Consider the following 24,359-nt stretch of genomic DNA (forward strand, 5'->3'; position numbering starts at 1 on the left):
GGTGGTAGGGGAGGAAGATACTGAAGAAACCACCATAATCACAGCCTAGAGTAAATGCCAGAGAGGAGGAAGAATGGACAAGTTATTCCAGACTGTTTGGTGGGAAAATGCTGGTATTTGCATTTTACTGAGAAGAACCAATAGAGTGCTAATAGTGAAAATTCATTCTAGATGAATGGGATAGAAGGAAGAAACCCTGGAAGCAGAAGGCTCCTTGCAAAATTAGTAAGTACCCTAATATACTTCTCTCAAGAAATTATCTTTCAGAAAGAGATTGTAGCCTTATATTCAGTACTTATAAGTTTTTCATATGAGTTTATAATATAAAAAATACATCATAGACATGCACAATACAAATAAAATGGTGGACTTCCCTAATACATGTGAATGGGTACGTGGGGTCTTGGGAGAAAACCTCTGAAACAGCAACACAAACAGACTAAAAGTGCTGTACCTCAACAACTTAGAGATAAATGAAGATGGTAAACTTGAAAAACTGAACCTGTGGAAAGGGAGATTAAAGCAATGACGAAGTGATCTGAAAGATGGACACAACCTCTGTTAGGAAAGTACAGAAAATGAGTATATTGTAATGAACTAATAGAGGATAGATGGTAATGTAGAACTAAACATATGGATTAAATATTCCAGTAGAAAAGTTACCACTTTAAAGAGATTTGGGCCTATACCCCACCACACACTAGCAAAGGTATAGGGAAACTAATGAAATTGCAAGGATCGTTTAGGCTTCAGTTGTGGAAGACTTTGGTTGGCTGGGTAGGCAGCCAACACATGACTTCCATTTTGCTCTCAAAGAAAGAAAGAAAGCCACTGCTGGTGTCCGAGTGGGAGAGGGGCTGGTCAAAGTTTAGGGAGACTAATTTGGCTGTAGACAGCAGAAAGGAGCATTCGAGTCCAAATACGTAGCTATTGTGCTACTCCCCAAGGGGGATGACTAAAGTCAAGCACCGAAGATGAAAAAAATAGATGTGAGAAATACTGTACATAAATATTGGTGTAATTTGGTCACTAAAAGGTAAGGGAAAATTGCATTGATCTTTAAAAAATTCTCTAGAAAACGGTTTCGAGAATTCAGTGATATGTACCTAATTAATCCCCAGAGTTTAGAGTCATTCAGAAAGGACCTCAATATTTATTAATTATTGACGGAATAGAGAGATGTAAAAAGGGAAACAATGACTGTTACTATCAACTACTACATTCCCAATTCTGTGGTTCCCTCTTCCCTGAAATACCTAAGAGATTAAAAATTAACAATGATGCTACATCCAAGCTTTTACAGAAGAACAAACTAGCTTATTCCCTTACACTGTTTGGGCCATTACTTTTGGAGAAGTTTCTCATCTGTCAAACCTGCCTGTCTTTTGTTGCAGTATAAGACCTTCTCCTCCATCTTTTCTAGTGATGAATGCGTCTGATCACTCTGAACCTCATACAAGTCTTTCAACTTCACATTTGTTCATTAAGACAGGATCTAGGAACACACACAAAATTTATCAACTGAGACATAAAAATTGGTCAAATCACTTGATGATAGGGTGGAGGACTAACCAAAGGTGTTACTTTTTACCACAGCACTAAGGAAACATTAGTTGGATAGAAATCCAATTTTTGGAGGTTTGGTTTCTTACACTATAGGTGGCAGAAAGATTTAAAGTCATCTTATTTTCTTCACTAATTTTCACTGATCCAGAGCAAAGATTTATAAACCTGTAAAACCTTGGAAACAGAATTTGAGGCTAAATGTACAAAGGATTTGAATTGAGATTAAAACGGGGGTAAAAATTCTGAAGGAAATAGTTTAATAGATGATGAATATAAATATTTCAATTTGGAGGGAAAAAAAACAAAGTCACACTTTGATCTCATGAAAATAAAAAGAAATCCTTAAATTTTGCTTTGGAAGCTAATGAAAACATTCAAATGTATTTACTTTTGTCTGGTTTCAAGAGCAGCTCATCAACTAAAATATATTCTGTACAGTAAACCAATCATCAGTTTCTAAAAATTTTCAGGAACAAGTCACTTACAAAATGGGGTTCCTGGAATTGACAGAAAATAATTTTCTATCTGGTCAAGGTGGATGAACACCTGGCTCTACTATTTATTTAAAATGGACTAACCAGGTTGTTTGAACCCACTGGTCAAGACAGGTCAAGAATTAGAATTCTCTAGAGTAATAGCTCTTAGCCTTAGCTGCATTTTAGCATTACCTGAGATGCTTTTAAATATCCGGATGACCTGGCCACAGGCAAGACTAATTAAATCAGAATCACTGGGGCTGGGAGCCCAGTATCAGTCCCTAGGAGGTACTAAGAGATGCTAAGATGCAAAGCTGAAAAATAATCAAAATACCAAAATGGGAAAGTCCTCACTAATGATTTTTCTCTTCTGATATTATTTGAAAAACCACATAAAAGAAGGTTATGTCAAATAAGGACAGGAAAGACAGATGATTTCAACTATTCTACTGTTGATAATTATTTGTGGCTTAAGGGTCCAGTTATAACGGCCAAGGATCTTTCCATATAATACGTCCCCTATCAGAATATGGAATATAAATGTTTTGCTAGGTAGTACTTACCAAAGAAGGTAGGAAGTAAAGACCAGGAAAATCATGATAAGAAAACCTCCACCTGAAACGCCATAAACCCAAATTTTTACTCGGCCATCTGTTTAAGATAGAGATTAAATAACAAGCTTAGCATACACAAGTTTTCTCATTTGAATTATTTATCTGATTTCTGAGACTGGCATAAGTCACAATCGTGGTGGAACCCTACCCATATGTGACAGCTAGAAAACCTCCAACAAAGGTGAAAAACAGTCTATCAAATTTTTCTCAACACACACCAGTAATCATTATTTCATAAAATCTAACAATTTTCAGGCTATTTTTTTGAGATAAAAAATTTTTAAAAATGTATTTTTATGGGTGCATTGTCTTGTACATGTAATACAAAAAGGACTGCAATACATTTTGACAACACAGAAGCAAAAAATTAAGAGGCTATCACCACTTTTGGTGAAAAATGATGTCAAGGGAATAAAAACTACATGCCCAAATAAGGTAATAAATTCACCAAATTATGTCAAATTATAACCACGCATGTACAAGTATAGACATTATTTTGATGTCCTATCTGCCAGAATTTAGAAAAATAAAACCAAATCTATTTTGTGAATTTTTTTTTTTTACTATGTTACGTATAACTTGAGTCTATGTATGGTTTTCTATGTTCTGTTTATGTGAGCACAGTTGACTGAGAAAGAAAATGCCTTAGCATTCCCAAGGAGCTGCCTTCCTTCCTGAAAGACACACACACAGAAGATTCATTATACTACATGAATGTAATTAACTGCAGGTCCAAAAAAACATATCAGCATCTTAGTTGTTCATCCCACAGAAGCCTTTCAAATATCAAAATCTATTGTAAACAACACTTGTTTGGAATAAAATCACAATTACATTCAATTATATTGTCACTTCCCATTACACTTTTTGCTTACAAGACACTTTAAAGCCTCAGTTAGGTTTTAGAATGAGGTTTCAGTGTAGTAATGATATTTTTCTATGGTCATGAAACTTTTAACAAAGCTTTGATTCTGATCTCTTTGAAACACTAATCATGAAATCCCCTCTTCTGAGTTTTTTACATTGGGGAAAAAAAAAGTCTGCACTGAGTGAAAAAGCACCTTTCATCTTTTTACTCCTAAACCTCACGGAGCTGAAGTATTTGGAGGCTCCAGAACTTTTAAATCCGCAGTGTAGAGGTGTGTGGTCCATGTTACTTGAGTGTAACTTTTTATAAAAAGAAACTATTAAAAAAAAGATGTGTAGTGAAAAATGAGTCACCCTGCTACCCTCTCTCAATTCCCAAGCCGGGAGCTACCACTTACCATTTTCCTTTCCTTTAGCTTTGAGTTTCCTTTGTATATGCAAACCGATGAGTACATGCATACACATTTTTGAGATACAAATGGCACATATTTTGTACTTTTAAAACAATTTCCTATGCTAGGTTGTAAGGCAGGTCTCGTTCTCTTTAATGTGAGGCATATTAGATAATATTTTTCCACTAATCTTTATAACAAGCATTTGTAACAAACATCATTTAGTATAGATGTATATATTTGTATGATAGGTCAAACTGTAAGATGCATATTGCCTAAATGTCTTTCTAGAGGTTGCTCCAATTTACGCTCTGAACATGAGAAAAACACATACATATGTGTATTCACATACATGCCTCCATTGATGTTTTAATTAGCCCCCAAAGGCCAAGGACCTCCCCCGAATTCTTTTCCTGAACTGGGCTGTACAGGCAATGGGTGAGCCTGGCTACATTTCCTACTACCCTTCCTTCAGATTTGAAGCTACTGCTAATTTAATCACAAAATGAGATGTTTTAAAACACCTATGGCATGCCCAGACATAGAATCAGAAACGATTAACATACTGTGGTCATCCTGAAAAGAGGGCTGAGGAGCGTACATCTGATCTAGTGTCCTTTGGACCTGGGCTCTGGTTTTTGCTTCATCTAGACACTTTTGATAAGCCTGGCAGGAAACTCCCAGGGTGTGTTTTGCCTGAGCTCTGTCGACGTCTTCCCTCTCCATGCCGTTAGGCCACTTTGCTTAGTTATTAGTGCATTTTGTTTCCTAGCAAAGGTATATATGATTAGCACCGAGAATCTTGCTTTCGTTTTCTGCATACTTCGTAAGGGAGCTGAGACAAATGCTGCAACCTGCCTTTCAAATCATCCTCTCACTTACTGGTGGTAGGACCTTGGTCAAATTCATTTTCACAGTTTCAGACTCCTATTCTCAAAATCATTAGGTTTTTGCAACCTAATGAGATCGTGCACTCAATACAACCCGCACAGAATGACTGACAGGATGCACAGAAAGCTTCTAATGTCCTGCAAGGTAGGTGTCTTTGGACCTAGTTCCTCATTTACGAAATCAATCACAGAACAGGTACATTCTGAGCCTTGATGCCAAGGTCTGTGTCTGAAATTAAGGATCTTTACTGTTCCACCAGCATTTCTCAAACCACATAGGGTTCCTAGACAGTTCCTAAGGTATCTGCAGGTTCTTGATCTAACTTTTTGCTTTTAATTTCAATTATATACACAAATTCACAGTTATAATGGCATTCTTCCTTGCAGAGGTAATTTACAATGAGAAGATAATTTTAACGGTTAACATTCTGGGGACTCAATTCTGTACTTCTCAGACTGGGGTTGAAAGAGACTTCTCGTCAACCATCCATGAGAACATTTTACACTAAAAGGGACTACCCGTTTTTGGCATTCAAATTTGAGAAACCTTGAATTGGACCACACCACCTCTTCAGTCTCGCCTCTTTTTCTCCTTCCCTCCATTCTTTATGTCATAAGCAGTGGTGACAATATGAACCCCAACGCCCCACGAGTACATGTATATTTCTTACTCTTAATTGAAATGTACCTGGATCAAGGGGTTGAAGTGACCATCCTTTAAAAATGTCATGTATCTTTGAATTCACAGGTCTGTTTTTTCCTGCGAGGTTCTTCACGTCAGCTTTTTTATCCTCTGAGCCGGGTACTTTCATGCAGTAATCCAGGAAACCATTTGATCTCATGATCTCCGTATAGCCCTTCTCACAGCCGCAGACTCCACCCTACAGCACACAAAATAGTTGTACGGTGATGAAAAAGAACAGTGTAAACGTTGGAATAATCACTTAATACCTGTGTGATGTGTTATGGCAACTTGGGGTTTTTCAGCAACCGAGTTGCCAAAGAGCTTAAAAACCAAGCAGTTCTTTATTGCGAATTCCAAAGTCAGCCCTTAAATGCATCATCAGATTTTTCCACAGGTTGACAATTTTCATGCCTTCCAAGTCAGAAATCACAATTCTTTGTCAACAGAGGTCATTAACTCTACCCTTTTCTCTCTTACAGAGATGTTTAAGGCATTTAATCAAATTATCCTCCACTCTCCCTCCCGCCCCCAAACTGTTTCAAATTCCTGCCCCATCACTCCAACCTGCTGCCCTTGATGCTGAGAAGTAAAACAACGGGGATTATGGACGTAGCCTTTGGGCTTTGTGCCCTTTGATGTCTGTTGCCGCACCAGCTGCTGACTGTGGCTTACCACCTTCTACCATTGATCACTGACTAGTCTGAACTACCTCTCTGCTTGCAGCCTTGGTTCTTTACTCAAGGAGGGCAGCCTAGGTGGAGAAAAAAGACTTCACCAAAGGCTCATGTCCCACATTCTTCCTTGGAGGGTCACACGACATCGCATTTTTAGTTGGCAGTGTGACAATGTGTCCTTCATGTTTCTCTGTGAATTCCTGCTCAATTTCATGTACAATAAACCTCTCCAAGATGCTGGCTAGGGTGAGATATAACAAAGATTTCTTTCGGTCTCTAGAAGCGAAACTGAAAATAATTGCTCTTCTGTCCTCCAGCAAACGTAAAGACATTAGAACAAGTTAGGCATAAAATTATGAATCTGTATGACTCCACTGTAGGGGTGTCTTACCTGAAACTATTTGGCAATTTTGGAACAGACCCTAGTCTCACATAGCCGCTCAAGTCTGGGTGATTTGTAAGGACCGATATATTTGGGTCATCGATTATTAACTGAACACACGATTTTAAGGAGCGATACTAAACCTAAGGAGGGCCCCTCAATCTTCTACAAAAGGAAAAGGTCAGAAAGGTAGGGTAAAATTAATAATTGTCCATTGTTTAGTGAAAGGCAACATTCCTATAACATTACAGCATTTCATTTGAAGATATTACACCGTGTTCAATAGCGAGCTAATTAAGACAATATCACGTCTAGTTGAAGTGAAAAGCTGTAACCAATCACATGTGCCAAAAGTTCAAGGCAAAAGGTACTTATGTTTTATTAAAGAGGGTATCCAGACAGTTGGTGAAAAGCTACACCTTCTATTTTGCAAACCTGATTAGCATATGAAGTTGTTGCTGACCTCTTTTCTGCTCTGTAAGCTTAGGCACTAGCTTTCCTGTGGTAAAGAATTAACCCACCTTGAAGTGAAAGCGCCATAAAATAGGATTGAGATTGAGCTTGAATTACTTTCATCCATACCATTTTTGGAAAGAGCACATAAACTGTTTCTTTAAGGAACATGACATAACTTGATTTATGCCCTGTTTGCTATGAGTGCCATTGATTAGAATACATTGCACATTCTGCATTAATTCCTGAGCAGTGGTAAATGGGAGTTAAGGGAGAAGAATCGAAAAGAGTTCTTTAAAAAAAAGGGTGCACATGTGCATACATAATTTTTCTTCATAGCCAAATATTTAACTTATTTTAAATGAACTGAAAATTTACTCATACTAGTGTAATCAATTTAATTAGCAAATATGAACATTGATAAGATCTTTCAAAATAGTTTGGGTAGCTGAAAGGGTAATAATGAAAGAATTAATCAACAGAACATTTATTGATAAGCAAGGCTAATATCAATTAGCTATCTGCAAGGCAGATTTGGCTATAGCCTTAAGACAGGGCCCTGTTTAAAAAAATTCCTTAATAGCTGTGATTATTCCTGCAAATTCCTCTAGATGGTACCGTGAGCACATGGAACTGCTGCCGGGGCTGTAGCCTACTGGAAAACACCCAAGGGCATTATGCAGAAGACAGCAGCTAACGGTCTAGAAGGCTCCAGTACAGGACTCACCTGTGTACAGTAGGAGAAAGGTTTTCTGCAGGCCGGATTACACTGCCGGATAGCAGCAGGACGTGCCTGAGGCGAGCAGCCTCCTACAAAAAAAACAACACAAAAACCCACCATCATGTGTGGACTTTTCTATAATAAACATTAAAAAAAAATTGTTTTCCTCTCTGGCACTGGCCACTCTGTAACATTCTTTTTTATACTCATTTGCTGACACACGGTCCAGCTGTATTTTATTGATTACTCTAGGAAGGACTGTTCAAGATGGGAGGCTCTGCTAACAAGATGGCTGCAGTAGTTTTTGTACCTGCTCATTGGCAATGTCATTCTCTCTTGAGGGCAACATCTGTGTGCCGGGCCAGGATCAGGAAAAGAACGGATGAAATTTCAATTTAAGTTCAGGAGCAGAAAATATATCTGCTCCAAGACCCAATCTATGTATATTATTTTCCAACTAGGCAATAAGCCAATTGGCAACGACCAATGCTAAAAGAATGCCATGGGTAGATTCACGGACCGCGAGAGCAAGCTCTTTGGTAAAACTTTAAAATGTCTCTCAACCAGAATGCATACACACACACACACTCACATCTGGAGTTGTTTGACACATTTTTAAAAGGAAATGTTTAAGCTCCGGGAGACGCAGTCATACAAATGATGCAGGTATTAAATATTTTTGAGTAAATGGATGGAACAATGTCTCTCTAATCTGCAGTCGTTTACATATTAGTCATGCCTTTCGGGATGCAGGTACCAGGCTAAGACCCTGATGTATTTGAGGACAGTAGTTAAGTTGTATTTATGTGATACTGGTTTCACTTACTTATAGATTCTAGCTTTTACCTTACTATAATTGTTACCCAATAAAGCTTTAGAGCCTAAAATGGTATAGGAAACATATTTGTGTAATTCCTAGTGTTACTGAAAGAATAAAAATCCCCACAGGGAAAAAACAAAAAATCCCTAAAGTCTAGAATTACACCTACCTGTGAAATGGATAATTTGGACATTAGTGGCAATAACCACATGGTCTTGTACTGCTGGGGGGGGGGAGAATCTCTAAGGAATTGGCTAGAAACTACTGGAATTTGTATAGCTCATACAATATTTTGTTTAAAAAATGAAATGAACCTGTAATACTTAGCAGCTGCTAGTGATAACCTGAGCTCATCCATGGACGGCCGGGGCCGTGCAACAAGTACACGGAGGAGAACTTGATCGTGTGCCCTCAACTCTCGGCGTGCTGCAGGGATGCTGCCTGTGGTGGTCCTGCTTCAGCAGAGTTACGGTGTACTTAGTTGCAACAATAACTTACAGAATGGGCAAGCTGCTTAAAATAAGTTAATGTATGGATAAACTAGGGATTAAAGGGAATCCAATCACGCAAATATAGGCAAACAAGATGAAGCTGACAATTCTTCAATTCCTACAGAAGGACAGAAATTCTCTCATTGATAAGATATGCTCTGTTGGCTGCAGGAGCAGTAAAAACAATGACAACGTTCACTGAGAAGGCACTCAAAAAACTTTAAAATCGAGATCATTTGTATAATCAGATTGAGTAAGGAAAACTTTGCTCTGTCTATATTTAAATAACGACTAGCAAAATATCCAAAACCAAGTTTCCATTGCATGATACAAATAATTTACAGCAAAAGAGGGGTTTTTTTTTGCACCATTAACAAATATATATTATCTTTATCCACCCTTTTATTTTCAACTTTTGTATGTTTTATAATATGAGACGGTAGCATCATACAGAATAGAATGTTGAGATATGTCGTCAATAACTTTTTACTGGGAAGGTACATGGTTTAAAACTTCAGAGACTGTTGTTTTAAACTCTCATGTGTCTTTTTCAGCTTTTGTCTCAGAACATGATATTTAAGGAAATTTTACTGTGCAATTTTTGAATAGATTATGGGTCTTTGCAAAACTGTTTGCTTTCTAAAATGCAAAGGTCTATTACTCAGCCATAAGAACGAAGTCTTGCCATTTGTAACAACACGGATGGACCTGGAGGGTATTATGCTAAGTGAAATAAGCAAAACAGAAGAAAATACCATATGATTTCATTTATCCATAGAATCCAAAAACAGAACAAATGAAGAAAGAACCAGACTTAGAAAACAGACTGGTAGTTGCCAAAGGTGGGGTGGGGGTGGGTTAGATGAAATGGGTGAAGAGGATTAAAAGGTACAAATTTCTAGTTACAAAATAAGTCACAGGGAAGAAAAATGCAGCATAGGGAATATAGTCAATAAAATTAACGCAGTTATCATGGTGGGCATCTTATATATGATTATTAGATCACTACGTTGTACACCTAAATCTAATTTAATGTTATATGCCAAGTATACTTCAATTACAAATTTAAAACAAAACAAGGTCTAATGACAATTTGCTATGGGGATCATCTAAGGCCACCTGCCCAGTCTTCTCTTGCTTATAACTTGTAAGCTAATTCTTCTCACAAACAGCAACACTCAGAGATCTTTCTGAAGTGCCCACACAAATCTTAGGCAGGAATACCTGTGACATTAATGCCATCTGAACGTTGGCACCATACAGTTCGTTCATTATTGTTCCAAAGACTTGCTTTCCATGTGTAGTGATAACATTTGCCTCCTGCAAGTAAATACGATAACAGCGGTTCTATTACACCTCACATAAAATAGAATAAGCATTGATCAATCAAGGCTGAGAATCGAAAAGCGCTCTTGGTACCTGTACAAGGGCGTGTTTCTAGAACCTGCTGGGGGCAGCTGTCTTGGTTCTCAAAAGACTGGACTATGAATGTCCTTGACCTAGATTGGCGGCCCATTGTCTCGAAACTTCTTCCATTGATGCAGGTTAATTCACACGGGCTCCACTCTGACCATTCCGTTAAGTGGCAGTCTCCTGGATATTGTGTACAACCGAGCAAGGAAAATAACATGAAGACTAGCACTTGAGAACGTTTACACGGACAGGGTGCACAGTGACATTTGTGGTGACGGCACAGTGATCTGTGTGGGCTGTACACACTATACCCTATACCTTAACCAATTTTCCACTTAGAATATACCACGAATGATGATTTATGGTTTGATCTAGGTTAGCAAGAAAATACCAAAAACAAAATTGCCACTACTTCACTTCGAGTCATGGTAGTCTTATCTAGAGGACACCATGTGTCTTCTAGTAATAATAAACTCTTCAAAATAGTAACTCAGTTTTCAAAGAGACACAATGTCACAAAACAGACATTCACAGAAACCATATAAAGGGAAGAAGTTGGTCTCAGAAGTGGAGTATGAGACTAAAGAATTTTTAAACATACATATGTACATATATATACACACACAATATGTGTTTACACACGTGTGTATATATTCAGCCACCTTAAACTTAGGCCACACAAGCTAGGTTGGTTATTAGGATTAAAATCAGCTCATACATTATATGTAACTACTAATGACCTTCACAATGACAGAATACTTTCATGAACCTACAGCCTTACTTGCTGCCACCAAACCATCTATCAGGGGTTCAACAACTCAAGGATCCAGTCAGCATTTTTTGCGTGCTGGCCAGGGTACTAGATACTGTCAGGTAAGGCATTAGTAACACATCTTCTAGATAGAGCAGCATCTGTCCAAGGCACTAGACTCTATGTCCCTGATAAAACACCAGTGAGGTGACAAAATTCGAACTTCATTCTTAAATTTCCAAGTCTAGTGCTTTTTTTTTTTTTTTTCCTCTTACCTACTTCGCCTCCATTGAAGCTGTGGGGACCTTCCAAAGTGATAACTTTATTGCATTTTTAATTGTGGTTAATTCAAAATTTCAATTCCCACAAGAGCTTCTCCAGGAATAAAAATAAAAAAAGAATTTGAAAATCACCAGTGAAGTCCCTCGCAATCATTTAAAACTGCATACCTGGGCAAGGCACAGAACACGGCTGTTTCAGGATGCTGTACTGAAAGGGCATTTCTCCACACAGTGCCTCAGCTACACTTATAGCCGAGTGAGAGCTTGAACCGTTGTGGACCACACAGGACAGGTGGCGGATCTGGACTCCTTCCCCACAGTCTCCACCCTATTAAAGGAAAGGATACTGTCAGAATTACCCAAACACTTAGCATCTCCCAGTTTTTTGGTTCTTGCCACGTCTTGCCCAAGAAAATCAGCAGCTTCCTCCTCTTGGGAGTTCTCTTTCAAATGTTGACAATCAAGCATCACTGAGCAAGTCTCCTAGAGCTGATAGAGAAGCTGAAGTAGAAATGCAAATTTATTCCATGGAATGTATGTACTCAGAATATGACGATTCGTTTTGGAACTCAGCCAGGATTGACTGAAAAGAACAAACGACACGAAATTTGTCTAGGTGTATGTATTAAAATGGCCTAATCCATAATCACTCCCCAAGAGAGCGTGTACAGCCACGGGGCATACATTTCTCTTTCACTTTGCTTGTTTTTCTTTGGTAGGGAATTCAGTACTTTCTCATATGGATTAGGTTGGGGTTTCCAATAAAACACTGATTTTCTCTCTTGCCACAAGAAGTTGTTTACCAGCATGCCTTCTGTGTTGAATAATGTTTTTTGAAGACACCAATACAAATCCCACTCAGATTTTTCTGGGCAATTAGAAGAAAACCGTGTGTAGTATCTCACAGAAACAGAAACTTAGAACTGGAAAGCTCTTAGTGGATGGCTGACCTAACCATCTGCCTGATGAAAGGTTTCCTACTATAACGTTTTTGGCAGATACTCATGAGTATTTTGTCCTCAGTTTTTGTCAGGTGTTCATACTTCAAAAAGAAGTCCACTGGATATTTGGACAGCTTTAGATAGTAGCTGTGTTCTTCCATAAATACCTTAGAAAACAGGGCAGGAGGCAGAGCTTCTATGCAAAGGAGGCCAAATCCCAGGATGGCAAGAGTGAGGGTAAAGAACTAACCACAGCAGGAACGGAGGGAAAGCAAAGACAAGGGAGTGTGTTACCAAGCTGGCCTCAACTTCACAGGGAAGCACAGCTGGTTTCTTGGACACCCATATCTTCCAGACGGGCCCTGTGGTAACACCAGGCCTCAAGACCATCTGAAGGTGGGGGATGGAGGCAATCCCGGCAATAACGCCCCTAAACTTCCAAGGTGTGTTACTCAGTTCCCATTAATTCCAGAAGTCAGTGGAAGAGCTAGAGGTTTTCCTGACTACTGCTCATATGGTGGGAGAGAGGGAGGGAGAAAGAGCTAGAGCGAACTCCCATCTCTGCACCCCTGCTGCTGCAGTCAGGGATGCCATGCGCTCTAATCCATTCACTCATTATTAGGGGGCAGTCCGGCAACTGTGCTCTGCACTGGGAAACTGGGCTTCATGTTCTTTTCATGCCTTCCCCGCTGCAGGAGCTAGAAACTGCCTTTCCAAGGCTTTGGAGCTGCTGTGGCCTTTAGAGTGGCAGGAGCAAAGAAGGAGGTGACTGACCGACGCAGTCAGGATAGTGGGCCGGGGCGTGGAGCAGGTCTGGAGGTTAATGGGCCTGCTGAGCACCGACCAGGGCCAGGCACTGGGGCAGCAGCAGCTGAGTGCCAAGGGCAGGTTGTGGACAGACTGCTGGACGTACAGGCTGGTACGGAGTGGCTGCTGAGAAAAATTCTTTACATAATAAGGAAGTTAGGATTCAAGGACCTACTAGCAAGAAAGAAAAGGTGCAACTCAGAGGAGCTCCAAGTTGTAGCAACTTAAAACTTGAAAATCCAAACAGGCACATAAATTGGGGCCATCACCTTTGCTTTTAGAGATGTTTTAACACGAATTATCATTTGTTTCTCTAAGATGGCAATTCCTACACCTGATTTATCAATGCTTCATAATTGTTCTAATCATTTCTCTAGCTATTGTGAAACTGTCAAAAGAAATGCGCCCTAATTTTGAACCTAAGTGCAGTTTTGGGGAGATAAACAGAGGTCAGAGTTAATTCGCAGATTCATTTAGCTCTAGTAAATGTTTACTCTCTAAAGTGGAAAATACTATAAGTTGAATTTCTTTTTTAGGGGAGGGGTCTCTCTTAGAAGTCATTATTCCGGATGATGACTCCATTGCAGAATTGTCTGAGGTCTACGTTTTGCTATTGAGTGCTTGGAGAGAAGAGTCTGAAGGCACCTCGGCATGCATGAAATTTGAAATTTGCTGTCTGGAACCTCGGGTAACAAAAGATGCAGTTGATCAGAGTTCTGTTTGAAATGACAGAAAACGAGTCTCCATCAGGGATTCCTTTAAAAACCAAGACAAACAATAATATGCACCTAGTATGTATCCATAGTCAACCTTAATCTCTTCCATCTTTGACAACAGCAGCCATAAGATGAAGAGAAATCAGTATCCGAATGATAATCTCATTCATAAAGCAAGTATTCACTCACTCTCATTCATGAAGCTTTACACACTAGAGACTGAAAACAGACCCAGGCTTCTTCGAGCAAGACTGTCAGGAAGCGAGGATTCTCTCGCTGGCTCTCCGCTGTCCGCATCATTAATGGGTGTTTTGTATGCTCTGAATCGGCATCTCCACCAGATGTGGAGAGGCAGATGGTGATAATAATCATAATCATAGTTTTAATCAAAATTATAATAGCAACTACAATTTATTGAGCTCTTAATTTATGTCAGGTACCATGATAAGCACTGTATTAAAACGGTGTAATCCCTACCAAAAGTTCCCAGAAAAACAAGTACCATTGCTACTCTCCTGACAGAGATAGGGAAAAAAACAACAACAAAAAAACAGACTTGGAGAGCTTACAGACTTGGCAAAATTTTAAGAGCTAGGAACTGACAGAACCTTGACCAAAATGAAGTCTGACAGACTCAGGAGTCTGAGCTCCTAAAACATTCATCAACATATGTGCGGATACATGTTATCAATTGAGGACTCTGGAAAGAAAGAATTAGGAAACACTAAAAAAAGTGAAGCCTGAGGATGAACGCTTCCTTGTCTAATCTCTTTCCATGTAAGATTGCGGCCGAACTGTCACATCCTCCGGGCCCTGTGTTAGCTTGTCTGATGGTTTGATCCACTGGCTGGCAGTGGGCCACTTGGACATCCCCACCACCTTCAGGGAATGAGTGCCCAACCTGTCTCTGGCAGGCAAGGGCATCCAGGACAAGGAGAAGCAGGAGTGCAGCTGTGAGAGAGGGGATCTTCCCTTGTGTGCAGAGGCCCACACGTATTTTGATCAGTTATTCCAAACTCTGTTGACATAGACATTTAAGAAGAGGCAACCCTCGAAAAAGATACTGGGTTATCGGTCTCCCAAAGAGTTCACAGTTAGGCTTCAAGAAAAGCTGAAGTGTAGCTTGAACTCAGGCAAAATTCAAGTCCTATCATCATGCTTCCCTTTCTCTTTTGCCTCTTCTTTTTTTCTGTGTCACCTTCTTTGTTTCTTCTTGCTTTTGAGCTACTTATCTACAAGGCAGGAAAACGTGGCAGGTAAAGAGTTCCCAAATACACTGTCTTCGAACAGCTTCCATTCCATTCCAAATTCTTAGGGAAGAAGGCTGACTGGCCCTGTTTGGGTAAGGTGCCCCTGGAACAATGAACTACAGACATGTTTTTCAAGAGCTTTGCCTGGATTAAGTCTAACTGCAGAGTTTCCTCCTGGCTGGAGGTGCCAGTGAACAAGAAGAAGTTCATTGAGAAATCAGAAGCAGCTCTGAAAGTTTTGGATACACTTGCCGCTAGGGTCTCCCAGGGCCTCCAAGCCTGGGTATCTCCAATGGACGCCACGTGCCCCAGCCCCCACTCGCAATTCTACAGAGAATGTTCACAACCCACTGCTCTTGCTCCTATGGTTCTGGCAAAAGCTCAGTATGTGACAGCAACATGAAACACTACATTTGGCATTTCCCCATAATGTCCCCATGGGACAAGTGGGCAGATATGTGTGTGAAAAAAAAAAAAAGGCTCCTGACACCCAAGAAGATAAAAAGGGAAGGTTGATGAAAGAACAAGTAAGGCAGAGTAGTAGTTGTATGCCTGGCAAGACTTGGAGCAGGGGTTTTTATCAGACCTCCTCCCCTCTCTTCCTCCCCCCCCCAGACTTTTCTCTCTCTTCCCCTGCAATGGGTTCCTGAATTCTTCGAGTTTATTTTCTCTACTCCGTCAACAGTCATCACAGTGTTAAGGAAAAACATTCCTTCCATTTCCTTTTTGGGATTCCAAGCAGCATTTACAAATTGCTGAAGAGTTAGGAAAGATTTTCAACTGGTAGACAAAGTATTCGTATCAAAAGCCATGAGGTTACTACTGAATTAATGAGCATGGTTATCTTATTTTCTGTAAAAAGGAGACTGAACAAACGTACCACACATTTTTGTTCCTCTGGGACGTATTAAAATACATGGACATTTAACTTCTGCAAGATAGTAATGCTGCATGACAATGTCATCCTGACAGGAACACGAAACATCTCCATGAGAATACTCTGCGGATTTCTTAACGTGTAATCACGATTATTGTTACCTAATTAAAATGTGCTTTGGAATATGAACTGAAGGATAAACTAGTAAAATAAGAAAATAAAATCAATGTGCTTTTTCTTACACGAGAAACCACAGAGAACTGTAGTGGACGATCCTTGCTGATCCAGCAAAAGCTCTGGGTATGTGATATATGATGATGGGGCTAGGCGTTTATATCTCAGGTCAATAAAAAAGTAATCATTGAGGAAAATGTAGCAACCTTGGTTCGTGTAATAATGTTACAATATAACTTTCATACTTTTTGGTTTTCTGCGCCTATACAAGATTTTATCTAAGCCTAAAAGCGCCTGTTTAAGAAATACGGCAAGCTGTGCATTTCCATCACATCAGGTTTTTGCCTAATTAAATAATACTTTGGTATTTTCAACAAGCCAAGAACATCACATTGTATTCCGGAGAATACGTAAGAGGATGAAAGTCCCAGGACCCTGTTAGAATCAGTGCCCAATGAATGGCTATTTTCCTAGCAACACCACGGGGCATGAGGTTAAGTCATTTGGTTGTAGTTTTGCATGTGCTCTATTGCATAAAAATACATTGTGCCAGGCCCTTGGTGCTGTGAAATTGATCCCATCAGCACGTAGGCTGACCAGACAAATGCTTTAGACATACTAAGAAGCATTTCTTTAAGCATCATCACATGACCTACCTCCAGGTTACATGCGGACCAGTTGCCGAGGACCCAGCTGTAGCAGGGCGTTACTGGGCAGGTTTTCTGCTGGGTCAGCTCTGTGGGGCATGGCCGTCCTTCCCCTTGGGTTGGCATAATGATAAATCGAGTCCGGCTCATTCGACCTAAAATGATAAGGAAGGGTTGGGTTTTTGTTTATAGGCTGGCTTAGTAAGGGCATTAAAAAACAGAATGCTGCCTTACATACATTCGTTAAAATACACTGAACTTTGTCACGTCTGGCTCTCAGTTTTTCTGCCATTTTAAGTGAGGTTTCTATGGATATGCAGGTTATGTAAGGTCTGCATAATGCTTAAGGTTTTGGAATTCTGTCTGTGTTTTACTTCTTTAGTCTTCCTAACTCCAAACTCTGTATTGTTGCCCAAATAGACTGATCCTGTAAACACTGGGAGAATGCTAATTAATTCAGCAAATATTTATTAAGCTCCACTATGATCCCGGCATCTTTCTATGTGCTAGGGATACAGGGATGAGATTGCCAGTTGTAGCTCCTGCCCTCACAGACCTTGTATTTTAGGCCAACATTAAAAATATTGAAAATAGAGTTGCATCTTTTCTGTTAGGTTCTAAATTAGCAAGTAGGGTAAAAATTGCACACAACCCAAATTACCCTAGAAAATTCCTTGGGAAGGTGCCACCCAAGGTCTCCAGACTATTTTTGAATTAATTCAATATGGACAACTGTCCTACAGTTTAGGGCCAAATTTTTTTTTTCACTGAATACAAGATGAAGTTGTTGGCTTATGTGAAGGAGGCATGATGTTTGAAAAAACATGTTCAAATACTGGTATTGCATTTCATTAAAAAAAAAAAAGGCAATTGGTTAATAGGAATAGCCAAGAAAAGAGCGGGACTCCCATGTCATTTTATGGCCACATGTAGGTATCAGGTCATAAACCCGTTAAAGAAGTTAGATGTCCATGTTTCTCTCTTGCTCTCTCCCCCACTCATTCCTGTCCTTAATCTTTGTTTTTTTTGATGAGGTACTATGTGCAAGTAGTTGCATTATTATTTTCTGTGAATAGGATGTCCTTCCGTTGTTGTTATAAAGTTAACTATGTAATTGTAATTTGTGATAAAAAAGAAAAACAGAGGGTACCATGAGAGCATGTGATGGGGGTATATGCCAGTCTGGGAAGGAGTCAGAACATTTCCATGAGCAGCTGACCTTTAGCAGAAATCTGAAGACGTCAGCCAGGCATGAGGTACAGAAAGTGTCTCATGCTGAAGAAAGGGCACGTGAAGAAGTCCTGAGATGCAAAGGAGCAAACCACATTTGAGGAACTGACAGGAGGCCAATGTGGCCCAAACAGAGCTAGAGGAAGAATAGGTTGAGGCAGTGCTAGTAAAGCTATTTAAAATGGGGTGTTTTAGTTGATGTCAAGGATTCCAGATTTGTATGTGAAGAAAAATGGAAAGCTAGGGAGGACACTTCAACACAGAATTCACTTGAAAGCCCTGGGTCAGAATAATTCTCAGATGCCCTCAAGTTCAGAGACAAGTAAGAGTGACTCACCTTTCAGTGGACTAGACCTCTTACTGGCTACCAGAAGATTATCAGTTTTTTGGTAACTAATTCCCTCACAGAAAACCTTTGAGGAAAACGAAGAGGTTGTTTTTGTTTTTGTTTTAAATTAGGCTCCACTCCCAGTGTGGAACCCAACATGGGACTTGAACTTACTACCCTGTAATTAACACCTGAGCCAATATAGTCGGGTGCAGATGTAGTGAAAAGAAGGGGCACATGCTCCCCAATGTTCATAGCATCAATGTCCACAGTAGCCAAACTGTGGAAGGAGCCGAGATGCCCTTCAACAGATGACTGGATTAAGAAGATGTGGTTCATATATACAATGGAATATTACTCAGCCATCAGAAAGGATGAATACCCACCATTTGCATCGACATGGATGAAAATGGAGGGAATTATGTTAAGTGAAGTAAGTCACTCAGAGAAAGACAATTATCATATGGTTTCACTCATATGTGGAACATAAGCAATAGCATGGAAGACCATAGGGGAAGGGAGGGAAATCTGAAGGGAGAGAAGTCAGAGAGGGAGATGAACCATGAGAGACTATGGACCCCGGAAAATAAACTCAGGGTTTCAGAGGGGAGGGGGGTGGGGGGTAGGAATAGCAGGGTGATGGGTATTAAGGAGGGCACGTGTTGTGATGAGCATTGGGTGTTATGCGTAACTGATGAATTGTTGAACACGACATCAAAAACTAATGATGTACTATATAGTGGCTAACTGAACATAATAATAATAAAAAAGAGTCAGGTGCTTAACCGATTGAGCCACCCAGGCATTCCTAGGAGGTTCTAATCACTGCATTCTTCATCCTTGAGGTTTGGGCTTCTGTCCCTAACATGGTGCTTCACATATATTAAGCACTGAATATTTGTTTAATTCATATTTTCATACATTGTCTACATGATATCCGGTATCTGAAAATGTGTGATGATATATCAACGCAATTATTGAAAAGGTACCAAATACGAAGGTAATATTCTAAATACTTAAATGCCGAAGAATAACAACAACCCTAAAGGAAAATTCTTCCCATACTATGGATAAGGAAAATGAGGGAGACTTTAATTCACTGGTCTAAGATCAAAAAAACTACTAAGTTGCAAAACAGGATTCAAACTCAAAGTTTTGTTCCAGAGGCTGCTGTGTTAGCCCTGAGTTAGAGAGCAAGGATAGCTACTTACCCCTTTCTTTTACGGGAAGGTAAAATTTGAGTCAACAATGACACATGCTTGGTAAACAACAGAATTGACCCATTCTTCTCGGGAGAGATTTCCTATGAAGACCATGCGTTGTTGATGTCCTACCCAGCATCACTCAAGTAAAATCATACCAGTTGGACATCATTCATATGAAATGTCCCTGCTTGGTGAATACAGTTGGTTCAAGATTTTACATTAACTCTTGCTTAAATGCTCTTCAGTTTTATAATAATCTTTATATTTATTCTCTTGACCTAAATACCTATTACCCTAAATGTCATTATAATTGCATTCTATTCTATTGCTATAAGAATAATAACAATGCAGTGTTGCCTTTATCACAGCTAAAGAGGCTCTATTTCATCATAACCAAATAATTTCAAGTTTGCTCTTGAATTGATGGCATGCAGATGGCCATTACTTTAGAACTATTTTAGTTATTTCTATTAAAGTGACAGATATCTTTTGCTGGACATAGAGGTGGGGGCAACGTAATGTATTCAACAGAAAAACAATGATTCTATTACTTTTTGAAATAACGAAAGTCTTAAAATCATCCACTGAAAGCACAGCCATATGATTTCTCTGTCTTTTGCTATCCTAACGCAAAAATAAGGTCTTCAAACAATGCCAATTACTACCAAGAACACATTTCTAATAGCAAGGAGTTTACAATACTCCTACATTTTGAAGCATATTGTCATGTTTAAGTGGCTAATATTAAAGTTCAATGACAAACCTGCTGCTAATTGAAGGCATGAGTGTGTAAAAGGTTTCTGTGGGGCACTTGATAGAATTGAAGTTTCTTTTTTAAAATTTTTATTTATTAGAGAGAGAGAGAGAGCATGCACAAGCAGGGGGGAGCAGCAGGCAGAGGGAGAAGCAGGCTCCCCGCTGAGCAAGGAGGCAGGGCTTGATTTCAGGACCCCAAGATCATGACCTGAGCTGAAATCAGTGGCTTAACCAACTAAGCCTCCTAGGCACCCCTCTTTTTTCTCATCAGTCAGGGATATCTGGGTTGTATAAATTAAATAATCAGAGAAAGCACCCCCAAATTAAGCACTCTTTCACAAATCCTGCAATTGCAAATATTAAATCTAGCTACATGGGATACGGATGGCACCAGTAAGGAGGCCCACTGTCTCCAATGGCAGTAGTCTAAAATTGCCTGGGATTCCGAACATCAGACGGGAAGGAACAGCCGACCAAGCAATATCTCTCAACACTGATTATTCTAAAAGGAACCCCTAAAATCAGGAGCCTAAAGAAATTGTTTTGGTGATAGTGAATTTTCATGTGAGGGGAAAAGCAGTAGCCAAATTATGTAGCCAAATTAAAGATATTTAAGTTACAATGTGATATAGAATATAAGAGAACGAGAATTTTAAAATAGCTCATGTATGGTGAAAAGAAACCTGGACTTGGCAACAAAATTCTCTAGCTGGAAACAGTTCTCTTGATTTAACAGCTCGTAAATGATGTGACTACATGGAAGTATTTTAACTCCTCTGCACGTGAATTTCCTCTTCTGTAAGATAAAGTCTACAGAAAGTTCTTACTGTCTGAGGATAATTCATGCTGGGGAAAATGCCACTGAACAATCAATCAGTTTAAATGGGAATTAAATTACTTTTAATAATAAAGTCTAAGTGGGACTTTTTCTGGAACTAAAAAGTATGCAAGTGAGTTTATTTGATCTAATATCAATTACCGTGCCGATGATAACTGCAACAATGTAGTTGTTATTAGGACAAATAATACATCAGCTATTTCTATTTCTTATGTAGTTTTATGATTACCCTATAAAAGATCCATTGTTTCATGACTGGCTTGTGCAGCTTGATAATCAGCGTCTTTGGCCTTCGACTCACTTTTCATCCATTTTCTCAAGAGCTCCCTTTAATCTTTGGTGTACAGAGTGTTCCATTTTATATCCCTTTGTTTTGGGTACATACTCTATTTGCAGCTACAGACCGACAAATACTCTGATGAAATGACAGAACATGTGTCAGCGGAGAAAGATTGTTGGTTGGGGGATGGATTCTTAGATGGTCAGTTCATTAGTGAATATTTGGATATTATAAAGGCTTTGGCATCCTTCAGAACTCACAATTATGCTGATTCAGGTGAAAAGTACTGAGATGACGAGGATTCCTTAGAGTCATCTCCCATTGGTTATATAAATAAAAAAATACCATATAGAAACCACCTTAACAGTATATCTAAAATATAGCGGATGGCTGTTAAAACTGTTATTTTAGGCATTTATTTTAACAACTGTTATTTCATAGGTATTCCTAGAAATGGTGTTAACCGTTTCTACTGGTATTCTACTGGGCTTATGATATGCAATCTCTAATGATTCTGCCTGGTCCCAACCCACCAAACCAACCTCTTATACTGTAGTTTGGATTCCTTCTGCCCTCAGAGTAAGGGTGAAGATTGCTACCATGCATATACTGATGCTTTCAATCTGAAAATGGGGGCATTTCCTTGGACACACCATCTGGATTCCTCTTGTTTGGGTTTATGTTTTTCAATAAAAGTAAAAGAGGACTAGCAATGTATTTGGAACCTGAATTCAATAGTTGCTATAGATAAGATGTTTAACAAGCAATACCCATGAGATGTAAAAACAGAAATCGACTCTGTTCATCTACTCTTCAGGCTATAAAAAAGAGAAAAGTACTCCCTTACAAAATATGTTTCCAATTTAATTAAGACCCAAATTATAGTAGGGTAGGTTTGCTAGCGATTCTCTGAGTCTTTTCCTCTCCTCCCTTGACGAATATTGGGAACTCATTATGAGCAACGGTGATACTGGGCCTACTGTTAAATTAGCAATAATTACTTGCAATAAAGAAAAAAGAATTGCATGGTAAGAATGCCAGGAAAAAAAAGACAGCGAGGTACATGACTGGTAACACAGACACACACCCCACACACACCCACAGAGAGACCTATATTGGTACCTGTGTATAGGACCAGATCACACTCCCCCTGAAGTGTTCAGACTTCACTCTGGGGCTCCTGACAAAGGGGATGTGGAAAATGTAAGCAGTAAAAAACCTCACAAAACTGTTTCAATATTTGTCAATTTATAAATTCATAAAAGGAAATGGAGTCAGTGCAGTGGTTCTCTGACCAGACTTTCAAGTCCAAGGAGCCAGCCGTCATATACCTTTATAGTGGCATGCTTTAAACAATAGTTCTTCTACGGCCCTGGCATATGGTCATTGCATTAACTGAAACTTATGATTTTGATAGCTCTGGACAGTTTGAATATGACCAAACAATGCAAAGTAGGGGAAAGTGGAAAAGGAAATACAAGAAAAATGAGCAATAAAGAACATACCTATTTAACCTTACATATTTCATCAAATAAAATATCTGAGCAATTTAGATGAACATACCCACAAGCCCCAATGCACTGCAGACATGTAAATATAATAACAACAGTATAAGAAGTCACTTTGGGCTTATAGCATGTCATTTGAATATTATGACTGGTTTGCTTTCCACCCGGGCATTATTTCTTTTGAATAGGAATTGAATTTTCAAGGCATATGCATAATGGTCTTCCAGAGCTGACATCTACAAGGGATTGGCCAACATACACCACGAAGGGTGGGGCTCAATGTCACTAACCTCAAGTTGATGGTGGTCCTTTCTGATGTGCACCCAACATTTAGGTTTTTGAATACAGTGTTTTCCCTTTTAAGTATTTCCTCCTGTGGATTTATTCTTAAGCTTTTGGTGCCTGCTACTTAATATTAGTAACAAATACTAGATGACAAAACTAATGAAAAAGAAGCCACGGGATACTAACAAAAACCTCATTAATAGTTGGTCATGTCAATCTATTAATTTTTATCACATAGGTCTCTGGTTAAGAATTTATTGTATAATACTTTTGTCATTACAAAAGTATTCCTTGTTATGGAGGGAGGGACTAAGTTACTTAAGTGAATACGATGTGCTGATACAGAGGTGACACAGCATATTCTTGCTTAGTTCTTTTCCCTTCCTTATCCTGCTTACTTGGCTCTCCCTTCTTCTGAGAGCACCTGTTCTCCTGACTACCCTCAAATAAATAAATCACTTCAACAAGAATCCCAATCTCAGACTCATAGACACAGTTATTAATATTCTCACTTCATAAACTGAAGCTCAGAGAAGTTAAATATTTTTTTTGCAAAAATCACACAGCTAGGAGGACTGGAACAAAGATCTAATTTACTCCAAAAGCATGTGCTTCTCAAAGGTTTTCATCTGGTCCAAGTCAGGCGTCAGATGCTATGCTGTAATTGTTAGGCCACTTGGGCAAGTCTGAGACGTATACTTAGGTCAACCCTCTGCAATAAATGTGTTGCCTATATTCATATATTTCATATTTTCCTTTAGTAAAATGTAATTAAAATTATAGTACTAACATCTTCTATTCTGATAGCTCTTTATTTGTTTTGGGTACTTGTCAGTCAATTTCTGAAAGCTGTGGAAAGTTACATTGTCTAAAATGTTCAGTTAAATTCGTGGGGCTCTTTATACTGGAATCTACTTTAAATTCTCTTAACAAATATCACTTAGTGGTGCCAGGCTGGCTCAGTTAGTAAAGCATGTGACCTTTGATTTTGGGGTTGTGAGTTCGAGCCCCATGTGTGGTGTGGAGTTTACTTTAAAAAAA

General features: G+C 39.2%; 1 protein-coding gene across 1 annotated transcript in view; it reads right to left on the bottom strand.

Moving 5' to 3' along the window:
* The window catches only part of THSD7B (thrombospondin type 1 domain containing 7B), a 699,268-nt gene that overhangs the window by 4,817 nt on the left and 670,092 nt on the right, over nt 1–24,359 (bottom strand). The window contains exons 20-26 of the mRNA XM_040645418.1: nt 16,898–17,043; nt 11,645–11,804; nt 10,451–10,624; nt 10,256–10,351; nt 7,727–7,809; nt 5,494–5,686; nt 2,606–2,693 (exon numbers count right to left, since the gene is read on the bottom strand). Of these exons, the coding sequence (XP_040501352.1) occupies nt 2,606–2,693; nt 5,494–5,686; nt 7,727–7,809; nt 10,256–10,351; nt 10,451–10,624; nt 11,645–11,804; nt 16,898–17,043 (940 nt within the window). The remainder of the gene's footprint in view (nt 1–2,605; nt 2,694–5,493; nt 5,687–7,726; nt 7,810–10,255; nt 10,352–10,450; nt 10,625–11,644; nt 11,805–16,897; nt 17,044–24,359) is intronic.

This window comes from Ursus maritimus, unplaced genomic scaffold, assembly GCF_017311325.1.
Source record: "Ursus maritimus isolate PB19 unplaced genomic scaffold, ASM1731132v1 scaffold_1, whole genome shotgun sequence".
Lineage (NCBI taxonomy): Eukaryota > Metazoa > Chordata > Mammalia > Carnivora > Ursidae > Ursus > Ursus maritimus.